Source organism: Chelonoidis abingdonii, chromosome 16 (genome assembly GCF_003597395.2).
Source record: "Chelonoidis abingdonii isolate Lonesome George chromosome 16, CheloAbing_2.0, whole genome shotgun sequence".
Classification (NCBI taxonomy): domain Eukaryota; kingdom Metazoa; phylum Chordata; order Testudines; family Testudinidae; genus Chelonoidis; species Chelonoidis abingdonii.
In genome coordinates, this window is record NC_133784.1 from 15,081,093 (window position 1) to 15,104,703 (window position 23,611).

General features: G+C 43.3%; 2 protein-coding genes across 3 annotated transcripts in view; one reads left to right on the forward strand and one right to left on the reverse strand.

Annotated features, from left to right (window-relative positions):
- SEC24C (SEC24 homolog C, COPII coat complex component) overlaps positions 1–23,611 on the reverse strand; it is a 647,635-nt gene that overhangs the window by 310,969 nt on the left and 313,055 nt on the right. The gene's annotated exons all lie outside the window — the stretch shown is intronic.
- USP54 (ubiquitin specific peptidase 54) overlaps positions 1–23,611 on the forward strand; it is a 235,150-nt gene that overhangs the window by 93,378 nt on the left and 118,161 nt on the right. For both annotated transcript variants that reach the window (XM_075072848.1, XM_075072847.1), the window contains 2 exons: positions 1,640–3,149; positions 8,456–8,548. In XM_075072848.1, the coding sequence (XP_074928949.1) occupies positions 3,003–3,149; positions 8,456–8,548 (240 nt within the window). In that variant the 5' untranslated portion in view covers positions 1,640–3,002. The remainder of the gene's footprint in view (positions 1–1,639; positions 3,150–8,455; positions 8,549–23,611) is intronic.

Consider the following 23,611-nt stretch of genomic DNA (forward strand, 5'->3'; position numbering starts at 1 on the left):
ATGAGTCTTTATTGCTTTCTTATTCCTGTTAACTCTGTACAGTCAACATAGGTAAGAGAGATCAAACTGAGTTTATTCCATCTTGTGCAACAGTAATAGAATGGAATGTAAATACACCAATTGACTAAACTTGTACAAATCTTGTGAGGGCAATGGGCATTCAAGAGTGTTGCTAACACTTTATTTGGTGTGCAGAATCTTTATTTCTTGTGGAGACATGCAAAATGGGAAGAGCCCAGCTTGATTTTCTGATCCCTGGATGAGTTTACAGCGTTAGAAGCTAGCAAAATGCCCTTAAGGAATAGCTGAGCTCATTTGATCTGGAAACCACTGATGTACAATAAATTTGGAACCTCACAATGACCGTTTTGTAGCAATCCTTCTTTAATATCCCCACTTTAAGATGAAAACAAAAGTACAATAAACATTTCTTAGGTGTTTGCTCACTGAATTTGTTGGCTCTGTGCCCTTCTGGATTTCACATTCCAGCCTTTCAAACTCCTAATGACAGGCATTGTGGGAAAGAGTGGGGAGGGGTGCCTTGCTTCATTTTCTTTTGTGAGAATTACATCATCACTGTTCCTCATGAGTAGAGTCATTCCAAGTAGCACTCTGATCTTTGTTGATGCTTAAGCCTGGCCAGTATATCTATCACAAGCAGGGTTGGTTTATAAAGATCCATAAATGAATGCTGAAAACTGAACTATCCCAAGTGATTTTGGCTGGTAGTTCATTAAGGTTTTGAGCAAAGAGAGGAGCTGATATTTGAAGTTGCTTTGAAATGATTCCTTTACACCTTTCAGCATTCAGGAATGCTGCACAACCGGCTTGATGTTGCTCTGTGTGGGAGTAGGATTTAATGGTTAGAGCAGAGGACTGTAAACCAGGACTACTCTCCTGTAAAACAGATAGATTTGCCTACTTCACAGGTTTAGGCAAATATTTGTATTATACGAATTTGTAGAGCACTATTAGATCCTCAGATATGTCTAATAGAAGTGCAAAAAAATTACTCTTAGAAAGGAATGGGTGTATGAGGCTCATACAGAAATTGTTTCTTTAGGTACTTAGGAAATTCTAGCTATGTTTTGATGGGTAAAAAGAGGTTTATAGTTAATGGCATTCTCAGTTATCTAAGAAGTAAAAATAACCACCATTATTTTATATATTTTTTGCTAATATATGGAGTCTGTCTGCTTCTCTTTGTGTAGTACAATGTTGCTGTACTTTTGAATCAGATCATCTGTGATAATGCCATTTGGCTTACATTAGCTAGTTCTTGATGGTATTGATTTCTAGGTTACGTATAGATAGTGGGAGAATACTACAGAAACCCCTGTAATGTCAGTAGAAAAACTAATTAGCTAACTACTTTCACAGTATGGCTGTGACATAAATACAGGTGGACCAATTATATAAGAACTTACTGTGCAAAAGGTTTTATCATAAATCCTTGAAATAGTGTTCCTGAAGGACCATGCCCATTATTCATCCCATGTGGGTAAAAATAGAATTTCTCAAGAGACGAGAATTTTTTCCCCCACATTTCCTCATATATCAGGGCTAAATGATTGTTTGTTTAAATTCAATCATGAAAAGTGCATCTTCCTCTTAATGGTTCTTTTGTTTCTATTTGTAGGCTCTCAATGTCATTTGGAAGACGGATTCCGCCATATCTGGATTAAATTCCTTGTCCTGCAGATGACTAACATCTTCTCTAAATAAGAAAGTGGGAGAATATTCTGCTCTGACAAAGGCATCCTGGACAGTAACTCCACCACAAGGAAATGCAGCTACATTTCCATGCCCTCTTGCCCAGGTTTAGCACTGCTGCAAAGCCCCAAATCCAGATTAGACAACCTCCTCTTCCAAAGTGCAAACATGATTTTATGATACTATAAATATGCATATATAAATATACTTTGTATTTTTTCAAGATCTTTGTTAGAAACTGGCTAATTTAACACTTTAAGGAGTATGTGCTGAGAATGATGTGCTGTCGCCTATTCATATAAAATTGTGTGTAGCTTTTAAAAATATTAAAATTAACTTCACCCTTACAGCATATTTCATCCGTATTTCCCCAAGACACATGCACACAGGTTCCTCTGCTTCTTGTATTTTGTTATTTCATTTTGGGGATGTGCTTTTGTATAGTTTGTTTTGTTTCAAAAGGTTCTGCATATAGTGGGAGGTGAGGCAACAGTGGTCTTGGCAGAACACCACAAAACCAAGAGAGTAATTACATGACGCAAGCCTTTGATTATTTTTTTCTCTGTAAAACTTTCTGGCACGGCTGGGCATTCCAGTTGCAAAAGAAGGAGCACGAGAAGAAACTTCTAAAGATCTGCACGGGGAGTTAGAAGAACTTTTCTGTTTAAGTTTTACTACCTGAAATAAAAGCACTTCCCAGCGCAGTTCCAGAATCTCTCCTTTTTCATCTCTCTCAGAACTGAAGTTATCTTTTCACCACTTCCATTAGACGCAAGGCTTTATTTTGGTTTTGATGGGCCTGCTTTTTTACTAGTTGGGTTGCTCTATGTTCTGTTGGAGAATTATAAAAGTATTAACAAGTCTTACATTTTGCTTGTCCTGGACCCTGCTGGACTTGAGCAATTACATTTTCTTTAAGAGAGTTCTATTGAGGAGACAATCTGTTCAGAAGAAGGATGTAACAGCAAAGCAGTTGTTCTTGAAAGACCATGGATTCCTTCGTTTTGCTTGCTTCTGTTCTACTGCCTGTAAAGCATCATCATCCCTACATCATCAGCAGATGAATGAGAGCATCCTGCGCTGGATTTAAAATAAATATATATAGAGAGAACTGACTCGTGAGTTCCATGTGTCCACATCGAAGGAGAAGTTTTGTTTAAACTGTATTTTAAGAGAATTGGATTGTACTCCTTAATTTTCACTTTGGGTAAAGGATCTTGTCCAGTGAAAGACTTTCAGTCAAACAAAATACAAAAGCCTTCTTCATATTATAGAGCTAAATGTGAAAGATGTCTTTGAAAAGGACATATTTTTCTGTGGGACGGGGTGGCGTGCAGGGGATGTTTACTCCACGTAATACAACTTCCATAGCACCCAGTAAGGGCCTCAGCAATGAACCGGGACAGAATAGCTGCTTCTTGAATAGTGCTTTGCAGGTAAGGATGCTGCATACAGTTTGTCTGTCTTTGTATTTCACCTTTTTCTCTTTGCTTTGTATTCTTACTGTTGCTAACTTGTTCTTCTAGGCTCTATGTACACAACAAATACAACCAAATTAGGGGACTTTTGCAACACCATTGTCTCCTGACACCAGATAGAATACAGTTCCACTTTGTACTGTAGATTAACTGTGTTCCATCACTGGGCTAAAGCCCTAGACTTTCCAAGTATATTAAAGGTACACAGTCAACTTAAAAATTACCCTTCTGTCTGATTTTTTTAATTTAAAATGAATAAAACTGAAGGATTAGAGAAACCTGCTTTTTCATTTTTTATGTTCAGTTTTATGTAGTGCACCAGTCAATTATTCCTTTTGTTTATATAAAATATTTTTAAGAAATAGGAAACTGATTTTGAAACCACAAAAATTGGCAGGGCTTCTAGCAGGTCTAGTTCCTGAAACTAACTAATTTTTTTAAGAGACTAGATTCAATTGATAGCGTCCATTTAAAATCCCTTTTGTGTAGTCTGTATTCTTTCACTCTTGAATTAGAGATCACAGGCTGGTGACTTGATGAGAGAAGTACTGACTCTTCGTCTATGTGAGTTCAGTTTGAGTAAAATAAATTAGGGTCATAGTTCATGTCCAGCTATCATTCTTTAGCTCATGTGAGAAGAAGTAATGTTCTTCCCTGGAACTGCTTTCAGTTCCCTAGAGGAGGTATTCCTTCCAGATCAAGGCTGAGTCAGAAGTTAAATTCTTAGTAGATTTATATAGGTAATACAATATTTGCATTGTGACCACTTATACACGATGAATATCAGTCTTCAGGACTTTAGATCTTCTCTTTGGAAGGTGTTCCTTAAGGCCCTGTCTGTACATCAGCTACAATTGATTCAGGGGACACAGTTTCAGCACAGTTAAATTGCAGTATGGGTAGAACCTAAATGCCGATACACTTAGCATATCAAAGGTTGAAAATTTCACTGGCCTGAGATCCAAGCTTTGCCATATTAAATTCTGATCCCATGCCAAAGAAGTTGTGTGATAAGACACTAGGCTTGAACTCAGGAGATCTAGGTTCAGTTTCTGCTTCTGCCACAGATTTCCTATGTGACCGTGGCCAAATTACTTAATTTGTCTGAGCCTCAGTTTCCCTATCTGTAAAAGGGAGATATTTCCTTCCTAGAATCATAGAAGATTAGGGTTGGATGAGACCTCAGGAGGTCATCTAGTCCAACCCCCTGCTCAAAGAAGGACCAACACCTTTTCCTCATACCTTTTGTCTGTTCTTTTTAAATTACATTCTCTTTGGGGGCAGAGACTATCACAATGGGGCCCTAACTCATCTGGCAACTCTAGATGTCACTGTAGTACAAATAAATAATATAGGTGGAAGGCCCAGTGAACAGTTTACAGGCCAAAAAACCTTTGAAATACCAGGGCTCAAAACAAATGGAATCTAGCACTGGAAAGATGAGATTACCAGTGTCATATATTTTCATTTCTTTTGGGTCATGAGATTTTGTACATTAAATTCATAGAGCACTAATTACTGTCTTCCTCCCCAAACTTCAATTCTCACCCGATTTTAGTGCTTGCTTGGTATCTAATGAACTGCTTGATGCCAAACACCAGTCTGAAAACTTGGGATCCTACCCTTCAAATACCATATTCTGTTAATCTTTAAACCCCAATGGCTCAAAAGAGATTGGATGCTAAAAATATTAAAGTGGGATATAAAAAGCAACATGGTAATCAGAATGACCAGATTTTAAAGCTGTATCTCATATTTCATTAAAATAGCTTTTTCAATATTTTTATTGTGGAATGTTAAATTTGTAAAATATAATCTTAAATCTGAGACTTTGAATTATTGCAGCTGTTTATGATATAGTTAGTTCCTGTTTTTACATTCAAGAGGAGCAACAATTACCTCATGCAGTTAAATTTTAAAAAATACTGGGTTCTTTCCTAAACACAGTATTTTCTCCCTTTTGTTCAGTGTATCATAGCTCTTTGTAGTTTTGTATATCACAAGGAGCTGCAAATATTTACCCAGTCTCACAGGAAGGGCTACAACTCAAGTACAAATATTAACTTTTACGTTTTGAACTTTTGAGAAGTTTCACAAATTTAATAACAAATATAATAAAGGCAAGCTAGGCCTATGGGCTACAATATATAATAAAAACATAAGAAAAAATTCAGGGTGGATTTGATTTAAATCGCTAGTCAGGAAGACTCGATTTAATCATGGTTTTCTACATAAACAATACATATTCTTCACAACTTAGAGAAAGCTGTAGGTTTCATTTTTAGTGGGTACACACTATATATTTTTAAACAGTGATTTATTTTGAAAACTTTTCAGATTAGTTTTACAGCTATATCAGAAAATGAATGATTGTTTGGTTATTTCATTTACCAAAGGTAATTGAAGCAGATATTTATGAAGTCATTGGGAGGTGAACTATCTCCAGTTCAACAGGTTAATCATTTATATTTGGAGGATTTTCTTGCCATGCTGCATTAGGAGGAGAACATCACCAGACAGACATTTACAGTGTTTTATTTAACTAAAACACCAACATTATGTATTCTGGATTTTTTTCTTCAACAGCAAACGTATAGTATTTTAACAAAACAAGCATATGTCCCTCACTTCACATTTATCTCCAGACTTCTTCTCCTTGTCCAAATCTATTTCACCCCCAACAATCTTCTATTCACTGAATTTTTTGAAACTTTGCACTTTTAGAGAGAGGTAAGGGATTGACTCTGTGTACCAAATTTGCAGAGGGACAATAGAGTTGAGGTCTGTTATTTCTCATGTCTATATACTATTTATTTATTTGAAAACATTTTTGCTGTTAACAAGCATGTTACCTCTGGAGACAAAAATCCGCTGTTTGAGAACTGTGAAACTCAGCATCTTTGATTATGATGGTATCTTCTAAACTGAGTACGGAGTCCATTGGGTAGACAGAAAGATTAACCTAAATAATCTGTACAGAAGCCTGTGGAACCTCATAAAATTGGGTCCCTAATCCATGAACTATTGGAACTCATTTACAAAACTTTTTTCTTAGACATCACATGAATATATTGTCTCATACTTTAGAATTAGAATTTATAATCCCTATTACATTATAGCTCAAAGATATCTCATCATGGATCTTAATTAAAACTATCTTTAGATAGGGTTTTTTCTCTCAAAAAGCGTTTTATCAAAAAAATCATTGATTTTTGTACTCCGTGAAAAAATACTTTTACACTTGAAAACTTGTGCTCTAAGGTCCATTACTTAACAAATTGCCAGGACTGGAAACACTTTGGGAGACCAATACAAATGCTTTCAGAATCAGTAAACTTTTCCAGCAAGTTATCCTCGGCCAGCAATCAAAAAGAAAATGTGCACTGCCTGTGCATATGCTGTGGAAGTATTTAGTCAGTTAAATGCACAATGCAATGTGGGACAAGCTTCTTTTGGCACACTGCCTTAAAGATGATGCCTCCTGATGTTAGATATTGGGTATGTACTAAGGCCCGATTAGTTGAAATTAAGCTAGTTATCAATAATCATATCTTTATTTATAATGTTTATTATATTATGTCTTTAGTCAGAGGATTGAAAACTTTCAGAAAGGTCAATATTTATCACAATTTTTCAGAGGTGGACACTGAGACACACAAGTCAAGTGATTTGCCCAAGGTAACTGTTTCAGTGTCAGAGCTGGAAAGAAAACCCTGTTCTAACTTTTATCTAACTTTGACTATAATTTAACCTATATGCTAGCAACAACCAACTGTAAACACTAATGATGCTAACACACAATAGTCAATACCATGATTTCTGTGGTGGGGAAAACACCCATCCACCTTGATCAGGGCTAGAAAGTTTCCAGTAGTAAGTGTGTGTAGATATGGGGGAGGAATAGATCTGTGGTTTGAGTGTTGGCCTGTTAAACCCAGGGTTGTGAGTTCAATCCTTGAGGGGGCCATTTAGTTGGGGATTGGCCCTGCTTTGAGCAGGGGTTTGGATTAGATGACCTCCTACAGTCCCTTCCAACCCTAATAATCTATGATTGTTGCTAGTTTGATTTCAGCTGCAGTGGAGATAGAACAGTACAGTTTTGGCCAGCAAGAGACAGTTTATCTGTGCAGCAGCCACTCCTAGAGTAATGGGTCTTTAATTCTTCTAGCCAGAGTGCTGAGGCTAAGAGATGAAATACGGAACAAAGGGTAAGTAATTTGTAGGTCACCATGACCAGAACAATAGGATTGACAAATTATTAAGCAGTTTTTCCTGTGAAGAGTATACATTCGTCAGAGTGCCTGCATCACTTGCAGCCAGGTTCTGTAGTTGGTCAGCAGACTCATGAGGGGAAAAACAGGAGGAAGTCGTCTCTGGGAATTGGAAGAAAGGCCAGCCCATCATTTTGGTTACAATGATTAGTTTTTCTTACATTAGATTCTTAGATTAGCCTAAGAAAATCTTCGTCTGCACTCCCACTTCTGTGGATAAAACTTTTATCGGTCAGGGGTGTGGAAAAACCCCCTGACAGACATAAATTTCACTGTCAGACTTGGTGGGGTGGACAGCGCTATGTCAGCAGGAGACACTCGCACCAACATAGCCACTGCTACTCATTGGTGGTGGTTTAATTATGCTGACGGGAGAGGTCTTGAAATAGAGCGACTACATGGGAGACCTTAAAGCAGTGCAGCTGTAGCGGTATAGCTGTGCCACTGTAAGGTCTATAGTGTAGACATAACCTTAATCTCCTCTTATCTACTGCCATTATATTACTCACCTTCCAGCATGGAAAGTCAGCTGCATCTGCTGAAATTGGGAATACTTCCATAAATATGCTGGCAGAAAAGGAGTATGCAAGCAATACAATGTAGTATTAGCACTTCTCTCCCTAGAACTATCAACTCAAAACACCTACGTCTCCGCCTGCCCATCTTGTGGCTGAGGAATTCCATAGCAAAAGGCTTGAAGATTTAAAAACATGTTGTGGGATCTGAATCCACCCCAGGAGAAATACAGCCTTAGTTAAATGTGTGAGAGAGATGCTGAGGGATGCTCTGTTGGACCGCATGGGTAGTAAACTAGTATCTATAACTGGAAACACTTATGGCAAGAAAAATGAAAGGCATGTCTTATTAATTAATAGTTACAATGGCATGAATACTTTTTGGAAATATTTGGATTGCATAATTTTAATTAAAAACTTGTGCAAGATTTTCCTATTCAGATTAATAAAATAACCTCTGCTTCCATTTGCTTTACAGGTTCTTTGGCACCTGGATATCTTCCGTCGCAGCTTCCGACAGATCACGAGACACAAATGCATGGGAGATTCTTGCATCTTTTGTGCTCTTAAGGTAAGAGATGGGAGCAAAAAAAGAAAAACAGTTTGGAGAAATTGGAATTGTTTACCAGAGACTGTATTTGTGGGTTGCATTTAGTTAACCATTGACACAGGGACTGGTGAGAAGGAAAGTAAATCTGCTTAGATGCAGGCTGCAGAGAGTCCTAAGATATAATGCCATACCTTCAGGATAGTCAGCCAACGGGATGTGAGAGTGTCATGTTTCTGTTTTAAGTTTCCTCCATTAAAAGTGTAATTACACTATCCGAGGTGGGCAAACTACGGTGGCGCGCGGGACCCTCCTGCCAGGCCCCTGAGCTCCTGGCCCGGGAGGCTACCCCTGGCCCCGCCCCTGCTGTTTCCCTTACCCCGCAGCCTCAGCTTGCTCCGCCGCCAGCGCAATGCTCTGGGCGGCAAGGCTGCGAGTTTCTGGGGCAGAGCTGCTGCAGAGCCCGGCCTGACCTGATGCTCTGTGCTGCGCGATGGAGTGGCTGGCACCAGCTGGGCAGCATGGCTGTAGCGCTGCCAGCCACCGGTGCTCCAGGCAACATCGTAAGGGGAGAGGGAGCAGGGGGGGGGGGGTGGATAGAGAGTAGGGGGATTCAGGGGGGGGGGCAGGGGGGGGGGTTGGATAGAGAGTAGGGGAATTCAGGGGGGTGGTCAGGGGGCGGTGGTGTGGATAGGGGATGGGACAGTCAGAGGGCGGGGAATGGGGGGTTGAATGGGAGCAGGGGTCTGCGGGGGGCAGTCAGGATTGAGAGGAGGAGTTGGATGGGGCGGCGGGGGCCAGTTAAGGGCAGGGGTTCAAGAGGCAGTCAGGGGACAGGGAGAAGAGGTGGTTGGATGGGGCAGGGGTCCCCGGGGGGAAGTTAGGAAGGAGGGGGGTTGGATGGGGTGGTGGAGGGCAGTCAGGAGACAGGGAGTGGAGGGGATTGGGGCGAGGGGGCCGTCAGGGAACAGGGTGGGTTGGATGGGGCAGGAGTCCCAGGGGAGGGTGAATAGGGGGTGGAGGGCAGGCCACGACCCCCAACCCTAACCGGTCCTCCATAAAATTTCCGAAACCCAATGAGGCCCTCAGGCCAAAAAGTTTACCTGCACCCATTCTATCTTTCTGGTAATGGAGTTCTACATGAAGCTAACAGAAGCCTCCATCTTATTTGAATAGTTTAATTTCTCAAACTCAGTTGTATTTTCTGTTTTGACTTTTTGATTTATTATAATTATTTTCAGCATAGTCAGCGCTCACCTCAGTATCTGCCTTTCCGTAAGAGTTGCTTAAGAAACTAGTTTCAAAGTCAGGAGTTAGTAATAGAGAGAAAAGGTGAATATGCAGCATGAATGAGTGTATCACCAGAGTTGGTCAGCTCTAATGATAGCAGAGAGTGGAAATGTTTCTAACAAGAAAAGATAGATAGATAGATAGTTTTGGGGGAAAAGAGTCTCTTGCCTATGAAGTCTTCAGGCTAAGTCTTTTTCAGTTTAAAACTGTTGGGGGGAGTTTTTATGAGATGATACTGGACTGTGGAAAAGCTGACTCAAGAGGCTTCTCTCATCAGCCTTACGAGTATTAAGAGTATAGTGTACACCTTTATGGATCCTGTTCGCAGACACCATTATTAAACCTATTTCACAGGAGGAGAAATAAGTAGTTAAATATTGTAGACATGGGCATGGGAGTAAAGAATTCTGGATTCAAATGTTGGTTCTGACACTAATTGGTTTTGTGACTTTAAGTAAATTACTTAGGCCTACATTTGCAAATGTCTCAATTTTGGAAGCCTCCAGTTTTGGGTGCCCAATTTGAGACACTTGATTTGCTGAGAACCCACAACTCCAGTTCAAGTTAATAGAAGCAACAGATGTTCAGGACCTCTACAAATCAGGAAAATTAGTCAATATACTTGAAAATGTATACTGCAGCATCCCTGAGTAGCAGTTTCCCCATCTGTAAAAATGGGGCAGTAATATTTACCTAAGTGTCTGATTGGTTGAAAGGTCTAGATAAATTAATTGTGTTGTGGTAGCACCTGAAGGTCCCAGGACCGCCTGGGGGGGCAAGTGGGGCAATTTGCCCCAGGCTCCACAGGGGCCCCCAAGAGAACAGCTGAGGCTCCCGGCCCGGCCCGATCCCGCTTCCGCCCCTCTCCCGGAGCCTCAGCGCATCCAGGAGCATCCCCGAACAGCGGCACAGCATGGCTTCAGTGGGGCCTGAGCTCCTCCCCGCTCAGAGCTGCATGGTAAGGGGGCGGGGCTGCGATCTTCAGCAGGGCCTGAGTTCCCTCTGCTCGGCATGGAGCTTGCAGCCCCGCCCCTTTACCATGTGGCTCTGAGCAGGGAGGAGCTCAGGAGTCCCACCGGAGTCACGCTGCGCCACTGTTCAGGGACACTCCTGGATGTGACGTGCTGAGGCTCCGGGTGAGGGGGGAGCAGGGGGTAAGAGGCTAGGGCTGACGGGAGGAGTGGATAAGGGGCAGGGAATCCCAGGGACAGTCAGGGGACAGGGAGGGGGCAGAGGTTGGGGGAGGCGGTCAGGGGACAGGGAACGGGGGGGTTGGATCATGGGCATTCTGGGGGTCTGTCAGGACTCAGCGAGGGGGATGGGTAGGGGTTGGGGCAGTCAAGGGACAGAAAGCAGAGGTGAGGTCCTGGGGTGGTGGTTGAGGGGGGGTCTCTGGGGGATGATGAGGGGACAAGGAGCAGGATGGGTCGGGGATTCTGAGGGGGGCGGGCAGTTGGGGGCCAGGAAATGGGTGGGGATCGGATAGGGGGCAGGGCCAGGCTGTTTGGGAGGCACAGCCTTCCCTACCCTAAAACTCATTCAGCAGTTTGAGGCTTGCAGAAGAGCCAAGCTGTTAGCTTTCGATTAGCGCTACCATCTCTTTCACTTCTCAAATGCCAAATTATAGTCTATATTTAATTTCAGTGCCATAGGGAGATTCATGTCAGGGGAGGGTAGCTTCATTTAAAATTAGCCACTGGGGGAGGGCTCACCTGAGAAGAGCAATATCCTACAGGACCTAGCTCCTTTACAACCCTACCAAGGGAGATCCCCCTCCCCTGCATTCCTTGAGGCTTCAGAGGGGTTAATTCGGTGGTTCTCAAACTTTTGTCCTGGTGACCCCTTTCACACAGCAAACCTCTGAGTGTGACACTCCGCCACCCCCATAAATTGAAAACACTTTTTTTATATATTTAACGCTGTTATAAATGCTGGAGGCAAAGCAGGGTTTGAGGTGGAGGCTGACAGCTCGCGACCCCCAGTAATAACCTCATGACCCCCTGAGGTGTCCCAGCCCCCCAGTTTGAGAACTTCTGGACTAATTTAATTTTAGCACTCTGTGTCCATTCACATGCATGTGCTATTTTGAGCATTTCAGTTTTCACAACATAGGCTCATCCAGATTCTGGAACAAACTCAAATGCTCAGTTCGTGGAGTATGTACATAAGCTATACCAGGGGTAGGCAACCTATGCACATGTGCCAAAGATGGCACGCAAGCTAATTTTCAGAGGCATTCACACGGCTCGGGTCCTGGCCAGCAATCCGGAGGGACTTGCATTTTAATTTAATTTTAAATGAAGCTTCTTAAACATTTAAAAAATCTTATTTACTTTACATACAACAATAGTTTAGTTATATATTATAGACTTACAGAAAGAGACCTTCTAAAAACATTAAAATATATTTCTGGCATGCGAAACCTTAAATTAGAGTGAATAAATTAAGACTTGACACACCGCTTCTGAAAGGTTGCCGACCCCTGAGCTATACTAAAGACAAACCCACAGTAACCATCTCCAGTTTGTGAGGGACACCATGGAGCCAGTCTCTGGGAAACAGATAAATGCATGGAGGTTAAGTCCATTAATGACTATTAGCCAGGATGGGTAAGGAATGGTGTCCCTAGCCTCTGTTTGTCAGAGGGTGGAGATGGATGGTAGGAGAGAGATCACTTGAGCATTACCTGTTAGGTTCACTCCCTCTGGGGCACTTGGCATTGGCCATTGTGGTAGACAGGATACTGGGCTGGATGGACCTTTGGTTTGGACCCAGTATGGCTGTTCTTATTTTTTAACCTAAATGAACCCAAAGTTATGGAGACAGATATGAGTCAAGGAAGCCAGCAGAGTATCAGAAACCTCGAAAAATCTCTGACGGGATGGACTCTGGTGTTTGGTCACAAGCTGAGGTGGTTCAAAAGTTTTGGATTTTTTTTAAGCAGAATTTTTTTATTGTTTCTTTAAACAATCAAACACAGCAAGCAGCAAATATTGGGCCAAGCACTTCTGAAACCCCAAACCATATTCAGGTTTTGGCAGACTAATTTCAGCTTTTCAATTAAAAAAACCACAAGAAATTTTGAAGGAAAGCAGATATTGTCTGTGATTTTTTTTTCTGCTTTTTAAAAACCCCTAGTTTTTGATCCAAAAAACGTTTTTTGATGGAAAATATTCATCCAACCCTTTTAATGAGCTTTAGTGACTTTTAGCACTAGCTGATGCTGAGAACCAATGATGCCTTGTAAAGAAGTTTTCTCAAAACTGGGTTTGTGCTGAGATGCGGAAGGTTTATTTTTCCCAGGGCTGCCTGGGGGGGCAAGTGAGGCAATTTGCTCCGGGCCCTCACGAGAATATAGTATTGCAATTTTTTTTATGGAAGGGGCCCCTGAAATTGCTTTGCCCTAGGCCCCCTGAATCGTCTGGGCGGCCCTGGAAGGTCCTAATCCTGTTTTGCTAAGCACTTTACATACACATAACAAAAAGATGGTCCCTGCTGCAAGGAACTTGCATCCTAAGCATGAGCCAACAGATTGGTACAATAAAGTGGCAGGGGGAGCACAAGGTAACAGTGAGATTATAATAAGTGAAAAAGCAGTAATCGCAATATGCTAGCTGTGTAACCATTTTTGAGTGACTTGTAGGCATCATGGCAGAGACAAGTTTAAAGGATGAATTCAAAAGAGGGTAGTATAGTGGCATAATGGATTTTTATAGAATGGATCTCCCATGCATAGGGACAGCAAGGAAGAGAGCACAAAGATGTCAATTTTTCCATGTGTACATGGACCATGAAAATTTGATATGGAACAGAGGTGAGGGTCGATGGCTAGATACCAGTGGTTTTCAACCTTTTTTGCAGAACCCTACAAAATTTCAAATGGCTGTGCGGACTCCTTTGGAAATATTGAACATAGTCTGCAGACTCCCGATGGTCTACGGGCCACAGTTTGAAAACCACTGCTCTGTGAGAGGAGATCTGTAGAACTCTGCTAAGCCATGATGGATGACACATAGTTTGTGATTATGCTGGAAAAGAAGGAGTCATTGGAGGAACAAAAAGGAGGAGGAGATGTGTGGAAACAATGAGCCTGAAGATAATTGCAGCAGCATTTTGGATGCTCCCTTGAATGCAAGATATGTTGTTGTTAAGACCAGGAAAGGAGGAGGTTTCAGTAGCTGAGGAGCAAGATAATGAAGGCCTGGATGAAAATTGCAACAGTGTGGATAGAGCAGAAAGGCTGAATATTAGAGATGTTGCATAGGAAGAAGTGGCAAGATTTGGACATGACTTGGATGTATGGGATTAGAGAGAGAGCTGAGTTGAAGATGATAGATTATGGCCATGAGGGACGAGGAGGACGGTGGTGATGTCTGTGGTAACCAAAGATGAGAGGAAGGGAGAGGGGTTAAGGGAAAAGACCATGGAATTAAGTTTTGTCTACGCCGAGTTTTAAGCTAACAGCAGGACATCACAAGAGTGAAATCAAATTTCGGCTAAGATTTTAGTTTGAATAAAACTGGCTCCAACATGGAGCTGTGAGTCATCAGTGTAAAGATTATTGTTAAAGACATGTTTTTGAATGAGGTCACCAAGAGAGATTGTGTTAAGGGAGAAGAAGAGGGCCAGGATGCAGCCCTGTTGGACCCCACCACTGAATATTGGACTGTGGATGAAGAAGATCCTCTGAAGGAAACATGGAATGATTTGAGAAGTAGAACCAGGAGAGGAAAGAGTCATGAAAACCAAGGGAAGATGAGTCATCAATAAGAGTGTGGTTGGCTGATGTCAAAGGCAGTCGATAGCTGAAGGAGGATAAGGATTTGAGTTTAGTTTACAAACTAAATGTTTGAAATGTGTAGAGGTTCACAGTGTTGTTAAAGCTAGTTAGTGGCAGATGTGAGCCAAAAACTTAAAAGGATCTGAGTTTATAGCCCTGTGCTTATTCTTAACTTGGTCTTCTTCCTCCCATCTTTGTATGATTGAGAATACCTATATTTATGGGTTTCATATCTAAAGTTAATATCCATGCTATGTTAACCACAATCTTTAGCAAGTTTTCATCAGAGCTTTTGCATCATACAGAATTTCAAAAATCTTTCACCCAGTTCAGGAAGCTTACATGCAGTTGGTGCAGTGTTCCTATACATTATGAAAGCCCAGAGGCAAAGTTAAAAACTCAGCAGAGTTTATATATTAAGCCATTTTTAGTAAATAAATTATTCCATTCAAGAAACATCTCTAAATGTAGTTAAAGGCACCAGTACTTGGCAAGAAAGAAAGAAGGGGGGAGGCAGTGGGGATAGAAACTCCAGATTAGATTTAATTCAAGCCAAAGTCTTGTAATTGTTTCTCATTGTAAAAACCAGTCTCGTTGTTGACGAAATACTGTGTAAGGATACCGTGTAAGAAATCCTCTTAGGGAACTATAATGCAAGAGTTGGCCAAGATTCTAACGTATGACGTAGAACTATTGGGAAGGAAGGAGTGGGTAAACCCAATTCCAATGGCATCCTTCTATTCAGCAAATGTGCAGAGCACAATCTTGTGATCACAAACACAATCCTCAGACAAAGAAACAAGTTCAAAACGACTTGGCAATACCCCCACTCAAAACAATGGCACCTCCTAGATTATGTCATTGCAAGAACACAGATGTCCAAATCACCCATGTCATGAGAGGAGCCGATGATTGCTGGACTGACCACTCCCTGGTGAGGTCAGTCATGTCCATCAGGATTGTACCGAAACATAGAAAGCAATCCACATCACACGGATGGCAATGCAACATCCAAAGACTTCAATCCTCAGTACACCAAGAGAACTTCCAAACACTCTTCAGTGAAAAACTGGCCATATGCACACCTGGAAATGACAAGACAAGTGTCAAAGAGCACTCGGAAGCTCTAAAATAGACCATCGATGAGGTTTGTGAGAAATCCTTTGGCTTTGCTACCCACTGCCATGAAGACTGGTTTGACAACAACAACATTGAGATTACAGCCCTTTTGGACTAGAAGAGAAAAGCTTTCTGTGACTGGCAAAACCAACCACTATCCAGTCGGAAGCAGAGCACTTTCCATCAGCTCAAAGCTGAAGTTCAAAGGATGATCCGAGAAATCAAAAACAAATTGTGGAAGAACAAAGCAAAAGAAATCCAAACATTTGCTGACAGACATGATATGCGGAGGGTTTTTTTGTGAGACAAAGACCCTATACGGACCAAGCTCACGTGGGCTCATACCTCTGAGATCCAAAGATGGTAGTGCCCTTCTTAAAGATAACAAATCCATCAAAGACTGCTGGAAGGAACAGCATCAAAAGCTTCTAAATTGAGACTCAACTGTAACTGATGACACCATTGACTATATCCCTCAGCACCCAATCTGGGAAACTCTTGCCTGCTTACCAATATCTGAGGAGGCCTGCAAAGCAATTAAACAAAAAACAATAAAACACTAGGTCCTGGTGGCATACCAGCTGAAGTACTGAAAGTTGGGGGGGAGAAACACTGACTAATTGTCTTCACTTGCTGCTCCTCAAAATCTGGCACTCTGAAGAAATCCTTGCCGACTTATGTAATGCTGACATCACCGTTTTCAAAAAGGGAGACAGGGCTGACTGTGTCAACTATCGAGGCATTGCCCTTCTCTCCATCGCTGAGAAGATTCTTGCTAGACTCTTGCTGAATCACCTGCTTCCTGTTGCAGAGGAAGTACTTCCAGAGTCCTAGTGTGGCTTCAGACTATCACAAGGCACAACCGGCATGATTTTTGCAGCCAGGCAGATCCGGGAAAAATGTCAAGAACACCATCAGGAGCTGTATATGACCCTTACCGATCTGACCAAGGTCTTCAACTCTGTCAACCATGAGGCTCTGTGGAAAATCATGTCAAAGTTTGGTTGCCCAAGCGCATTTATCATTATTGTAAGACTCCGCCATGACCAGATGACTGCGTCCATCTTGTGTAGCAGCTCTACCTCTGAGCCTTTTGTCATCTCAACTGGCATAAAACAAGATTGTGTACTGGCACCCACCCTTTTCTCCATTTCCTTAGCAGCTATGAAAACATTAGCCCAAGACTGTCTAACACAGGGCATTGGCATTCGATATCGGATTGACAACAACCTCTTCAACCTTTCTCATCTCCGTGCCAGAACTAAAGTAATATCGGCAACAATAACTGAACTGCAGTGCGCAGATGATTGTGCTGTAGTTGCACACTCAAAGGAGGATCTACAAACTGCCCATAATTGCTTCTCTGAAGCTTACGAAAGCCTAGGGCTAACTCTGAACATCAGCAAAACAAAAGTTCTCCACCAGCCAGTCCCTGGTCAATCATCAGACCCAGCAAGGAAAATCTACATCAACAAAGAAGAACTGGAAAATGTAGAATACTTTGCCATCCATCTCTCACAGAGGGCAGACATAGACATCGAGATTCAGCGCAGAATTTGCTGTACCAGCCTAGTCTTTGGCAGACTGTCTCGCTGGGTGTTCAACAATCACAACATCAGAACCCATACTAGACTTTTGATTTATAAAGCAGTGGTAATCCCAACTCTTCTCTACTGCTGTGAGACTTGAGTGACCTATAGAAAATATCTGGAAAAACCCGGAACACCAGCATGTGCACTTTCTTCGGAAGATCCTCAGCATAAAGTGGGAGGATTATCGCCACTAACATCAGTGTCCTCACAGAGGCCAACATCTTCAGTGCTGAGGCCTTGATTATCCAGCACCAGCTGAGGGGGAGCGAGCACTGTGTGTGCATGCCTAATGTACGCTTATTGAAACAACTGCTGTATGCCCAACTCACGAAAGAGAATGAAAACGGAGGCCAAAAGAAATGCTTTAAAGACACCCTCAAGATAAACATTGAGAGATGTGGCATCGATACCACACGCTGGAGAACAACAGCCTGGGATAGGGATAACTGGTGAAAACTTGTTAGAGAGGGAATGTCCACTTTTGAGGAAAATTGCCTTGCCCTGGATGCAGAAAAACGCTAGAAAAGAAAGGAAAGACAACTGTCACGCAGCAATCGTGGCCCAGCCCTGTCTTCCAGCACCATCTGCAGTGTCTGCTAATGAGCCTGTGGCTCAAGGATCAGACTCCTCAGTCACCAAAGGACCCATGAAAAACAAAACCTGTGAAGAGAGATCATTTTTGACCTTGAGGGATCGCCAACAACTGTGTAAAACTTCCAAAGGCTATTCAGCGGCTTTCAGGATCTCTTCTGACTTTTATTGCTGTGATATGTAAAATTGTGCAGGAGAAAAAACAAATATGTAGAAATCTGTTTGTGATAAGTAGTAGAATTGTCTCATTCTTGTTGTACACAACCAGCCTACTTACCCTACAATTGCAAAATAGTGCACATACTGTTTTATCTGTTGTGACGGCAGGTTTCTGTGCAAAATGCTGTTACACATGCATAAACACTTGAGATTTTGCAGGTTACAATTTGTTGTTGTTTTATGTTTGCTATTTTGAAATTGAGTGTTAAAAACTACAGTAAAATTGAAGTATAAAATAAAGGAATATAGTATAAAAAGAAAAAGCTAAGTCACCAGGTGATACACGGAGAGGCAGAAATTGAAGAGCCTCTTGCTACATGCTCATGGAAAGGAGGCAGAGAGCCAAAGATTGCTTTGAGACTTTTTCCTGGCTTCATGTAACCTTTGAAAGGGATACTGATACTATGGTGAGAGTACACTGTACATAAATTCCCAGATTGGTGGGTATATATTTATAGTGTAAGTAACTTTTATATCCATTTGACTTCAAAACCTTTTGGCCATATGTTGGTCACATTGAGGAAACAAAATACCTTGCATTAGTAGGAGCATTGCCAGCAGATTGCAGGAAGTGATTATTCCTCTCTATTCAGCACTGGTGAGGCCACATCTGGAGTATTGTGTCCAGTTTTGCGCCCCCCCGCCCCAGCTACAGAAAGAATGTGGACAAATTGGAGAGAGTCCAGCGGGGAGGGCAACGAAAATGATTAGGGGGCTGGGGCACGTGATTTGTGAGGAGAGGTTGAGAAGAGAACTGGGCTTATTTAGTCTGCAGAAGAGAGAAGTGAGGGAGCATTTGATAGCAGCCTTCAACTACCTGAAGGAGGGTTCCAAAGACAATGGAGCTGGGCTGTTCTCAGTGGTGGAAGATGACAGCACAAGGATCAATGGTCTCAAGTTGCAGTGGGGAGGTCTAGGTTGGATATTGGAGGAAAAACTATTTCACTAGGAGGGTGGTGAAGCACTGGAATGGGTTACCTAAGGAGGTGGTGGAATCTCCATCCTTAGAGGTTTTTAAGGCCGGCTTGAAAGCCCTGGCTGGGATGATTTAGTTGGTGTTGGTCCTGCTTTGAGCAGGGGTTGGACTAGATGACCTCCTGAGGTCTCTTCCAACCTAATCTTCTATGATTCTATATTTGGTCCATCAAGTCAGGCATCCCATCTTCAGCAGTTTGTCTATTCCTGATGCTTGAGGGAAAAGATCCTAGCTTCATAGTGCTCTCACAGTATGAATAAACTAAAGCTGCAATCATTTTAATCTCTTGCCACATATTACTTGGCTTTGTTTCCCTGTCTGACTGGAGTGAGCCCTTTTTATAGTATCAGCAGGGCCTTAATTAGAGTCAGGTGGTCACATTAACTTAATGGCCTCACCTGACTCTTTGCAGGTTAATTAGAGTCAGGTGTTCTCATTAGCCAGGAGCAGCCCCTCCTCTGGTCAGTCAGGGAACAGAAAACTGTTAATCCAGTGGCCAGTATATCTGCCTTCTGCTATTCTGCTGAACCCAGCTGGCCTGGGTCTATCACAGTATGCACCGGTGCTGAGGGTTTTTTACCGCCTCAAGAGGGGTTGTTATACCACCTCATGGTATTGGGTCCGAACGTAAAGTACAAATGCATTGTGGTATTTAAAAATAAAGGCCTTGGGGGGGGGGGGGGGAATCCGTTCACTGTACTGAGCTTGACACAAAGAGTTTGTTCTCCTTCCAGGGATTGTACTGGGAGCTCCAGTGCCAGGACATAGGACAGAGTGTTTTTTGTTCGCAAAGAATAATGCTGCATTGATTGATAAATTCCAGTGAGGCTGCTCTATTAGTAATTTTATCATGTACAACAAAAACAGGAAGAATGTGAATTTTCTTTGTAGAAATAGTGTTTTCTAAAGTGAAAGCTGAGGACAATAGCGAGTTTGATTACCTTCAGAAACAGAAAGAATTGTTGTTCAGGGTGCTGATTAGGTGCATATTTGGAGAATGAAGATTTATTGTAAAAAGTTCCTGAAGTGGCTAAAAAATTAAGTAGTATATTGGTTGGGAAAGTCTTTATAATACTGTTTCCAAATGAGGCTGTGACCCTATGGCAAAACAGTAGCAAAAATCTGTAAGATAAAAGTTTGTGTGTTTAATGGGCAGGGAGTGGTGTGGGAGAAAGCACAAAGATGATTGTGAGAGAAATAGATAAACAAGGTACCCAAGACTAGTCTACGCTAGAAGCGCTACATTGGCGCAGCTGGTGAAGACACTCTATGCTTGTGGGAGAGAACTAGAGTGACCATATTTCCCAAAGAGAAAACGGGACAGGCTGTTACCCATTGATGGAACCCTGTCGGGGGGGGGCGGGGGCCTGTTCTGTTGCTGGGTCACTGAAACTCTGTGCCGCCTCGCCTGCCCCCCCCATCCACCCCCAGCTGTTGCCCAGTTGTTGGAACTCTTTGGACACCACTCACTCCACCCCATTTGAAGCTGTTGTTTGGTCACTGGAACCCTGCAGGGGGGGAGCCCACATGCTAGAACACTGGTCTACCCCCCCCCCGCCCTGCCTTTCCCCTGTGGGGGGCTGGCATCTCTGCTCACAACTCCACACCACACCCCACTTTTTTGATAAAAGTGAGCATTTATCCTGTTTGCTTTTGCCAACTGATCAAGTCAGCAAGAGCAAACAGGACAAATGCCTTCTTTTGGGGAAAAAAGTTGGGATGGCCAGGGCAGGGCTTAAAAAAAGGATTGTCATGTCCAAAACGGGACATATGCTCACCCTAGGGAGAGCTCTCCCATCAGCATAATAGCTACCACCTCTCGCAGAGATGGAGTTATGTTACACTGTCCACACCTATGCTTATGTCTGTGTAACTTGCATTTCTCAGCAGTGTGGCTTATTCACACACCTGTGTGACATATGTTATACCGACATAAGTGGTACTACGTACAAGCCCCCAGACTAGTATCGTTGCAGTGGCAGGTTCAGGAAGCAATATGAGACTAGGAGAGTATTGAGGGACAGAAATTATGTAGAACCTTGAAGACGAAGGTAAGACATTTGAACTTTGATGTGGTGGAGAAGGGGGAACAAATGGAGAGATTAAGAGAAGGGTTTGACATGGCAGATTGGGTAAGAAAGATGATTTTAGCAGTTGGGTTTTGTATGGACTGAAGCAGGGTGATGTGTATGTGAAAGACCAGGGAGTAGGAGGTTATCATACCAGTATAAGCAGAGGGCATGATCTGAGATTAAGAAGAGAGAGATTTAGTTTGGATAATTTAAAGTGATAAAACTGCAGGGAAAACCACTCCCTTCCACCTAATGTGTGACAGGAAAGTCTTGCTCTGGTGAAAAGGTAAGCAAAGAGCCTATCCTGGGAAATACAGGGGACGGAAAGCAGAAAGACAGCATTTAAGTCCCTTGACTCCAACTGGGTACTTTTATTAGGTCTCCGATTGGAGAATTTCAATAGCAGTCTGTCCTGCCTGCACAGCTGTGGCTCCCCACTTGCCAGAAGGCTATCCAGTGTGCTTGGGCATTTCCTTCTCAGCTGCCCCTGGCTAGAGACAGAGCTAAGAGCTGTCACATCACGGACTGTTAACTCCCTAAAGTTTTGCAAATTTTAGCTTCCTTTGAAGCCTTTTGTTTTTGAGTTGGCCATGTCAAAAAAAGGTGGGGCGGGGGGGAAGAAAGAAAAGGGGGAAAAAAAAAAAGGAAGGGTTTGCTTCCCACCAACCCTGGTGGTGGTGGAGACCCTCCTGTACAAGGGTATGCCTGACTCTCCAGGCTTCATAAAGTGACTTAGCTGCAAAGAGTCTATCCCAGCTTTTGGACTGTAGTGCGTTCACTGCCTGGGGGAAAAGCACAATCCACAAAAGTGTGGTTGGTGCCATCAGTTAAAATCCAGGTCCAGGAAGGATGAAGAGTTAAGGCTTAAACTCCTGCTCATGGAGTCAGCTCTTCAACCCTGGAGTTATCACTTCAATCTTCTTTGTCAAAGGCAGGTGATCCCAAGGAGATGAGCCACTTCCTGAAGACCATGGGTAGCGGGTGAACTCCCATTTGGGGAGGCTAGCCCACCACCTCTTCTGTTTAAGTCTCACCTTCCAGAACCCCGAGCACTGGGCCGACCCCCTTCCTCTCCCTCCCCACCCCCAGTGCTGGGCCAAGCTGCTGGCTTGACCCTCTCTATCCCCCTGGATATCACTGCACCATGCCACCCCTGGCTGCTGACAGGCCTGAGTTCAGAGCTGCCGTCAGGACCTGAGCCCCTGGTGCCCCACCAGCTTCAGGTAGAGAAGGAGGGTGGGACCTTGGGGTGCAATATGGGCAGGGCACAGCCTTGGTCAGGGGAGACTTAGCCTGCCCTGTCCTATAATATCCGCCACCCATGCTCAAGACCACCAAGAAAAGGTCTGAGTCCCCATAACGAGCCCCAATCAAGCTGGAAATTATGTCCAGCTCCATTGGTATGGATGCCGCCAAAGCTGTCTACAGCTGGTAGCCAGAGCACATGTGGTACCAAGCTGACAGAGCAAGTTGGTCTGCCCAAAGACCCGTTGGGCACGGGCAAAGAAGTACTCGTACCGTGGGGGCTTGAAAAGCATGGAAGATTCTCCTCAGTGAAGGCTACATGTCGATGTGGTCACCGGCACTGACCCCAGTGTCTGTGGCACCGATGGAACACGTGACTAGGTCCATGTCTCTGGCTCCATCAGTACAAGCTTCTCTGTGCCAACGTTGTCTGCACTGGTGGATTTCCGGTGCGCAGCAGATCTCTCGGTGTCTGACACACTGGACTCTGGTGCTAAGTTTTCCCAGAGCATTGGACTCAGTGAGATCTCCATGCTGTACACCACCTTTTTCCTCATCAGAGTCAGATAGTGAGTGAGAGGACTTGGGTTCCCACCACTAGTCCGACCCACCATACGAGTCCCAATTTCATCATGGACACCAGGCTACTGTGCCCCCTCAACCTCCAGCTGCAAGCCACCTACCCTCATGGCTGTACTGGGACCCTGGCAGGCCCAGAAGCGGCAAGCCTCCCAGACCCCTAGTGTGGTATACTAGCAGGCTAGGAGCCACCCTCCTTCAGCTGCAGCATCAAAGTGTTCGGAACCTCCTGAGCACCTGGGGGAGGAAGCTGAAGCAGAAAGGGTAGACACCCCTCAAGCTCGTTTCTCGTCGTCCTCACCTGATGAGGTGGTGATGTCCCCTCTATCATCCATGGTGGATGATTTAAAATCATTCCAGGACTTCACTCAGAGCATGGCAGAAGCCCTGCAAATGCAGCTGCACCAAGTGACTGAACCTCACCACAAAGTGGTGGACATTCTACACTCTTCCACCTCTGCCAGAATGACCCTCCCAGTTAACGAGGCACTCCTGGATCCTGCCAGAGTTAGTGGCAGACCCCTGTGTCTGTCCCGCTGACATGCAAGTGGGTGGACAGAAAGTATTGTGTCGGTGAAGGGCACGGATTTTTTATTTTCTCACCCCCCTCCAAATTCATCATTG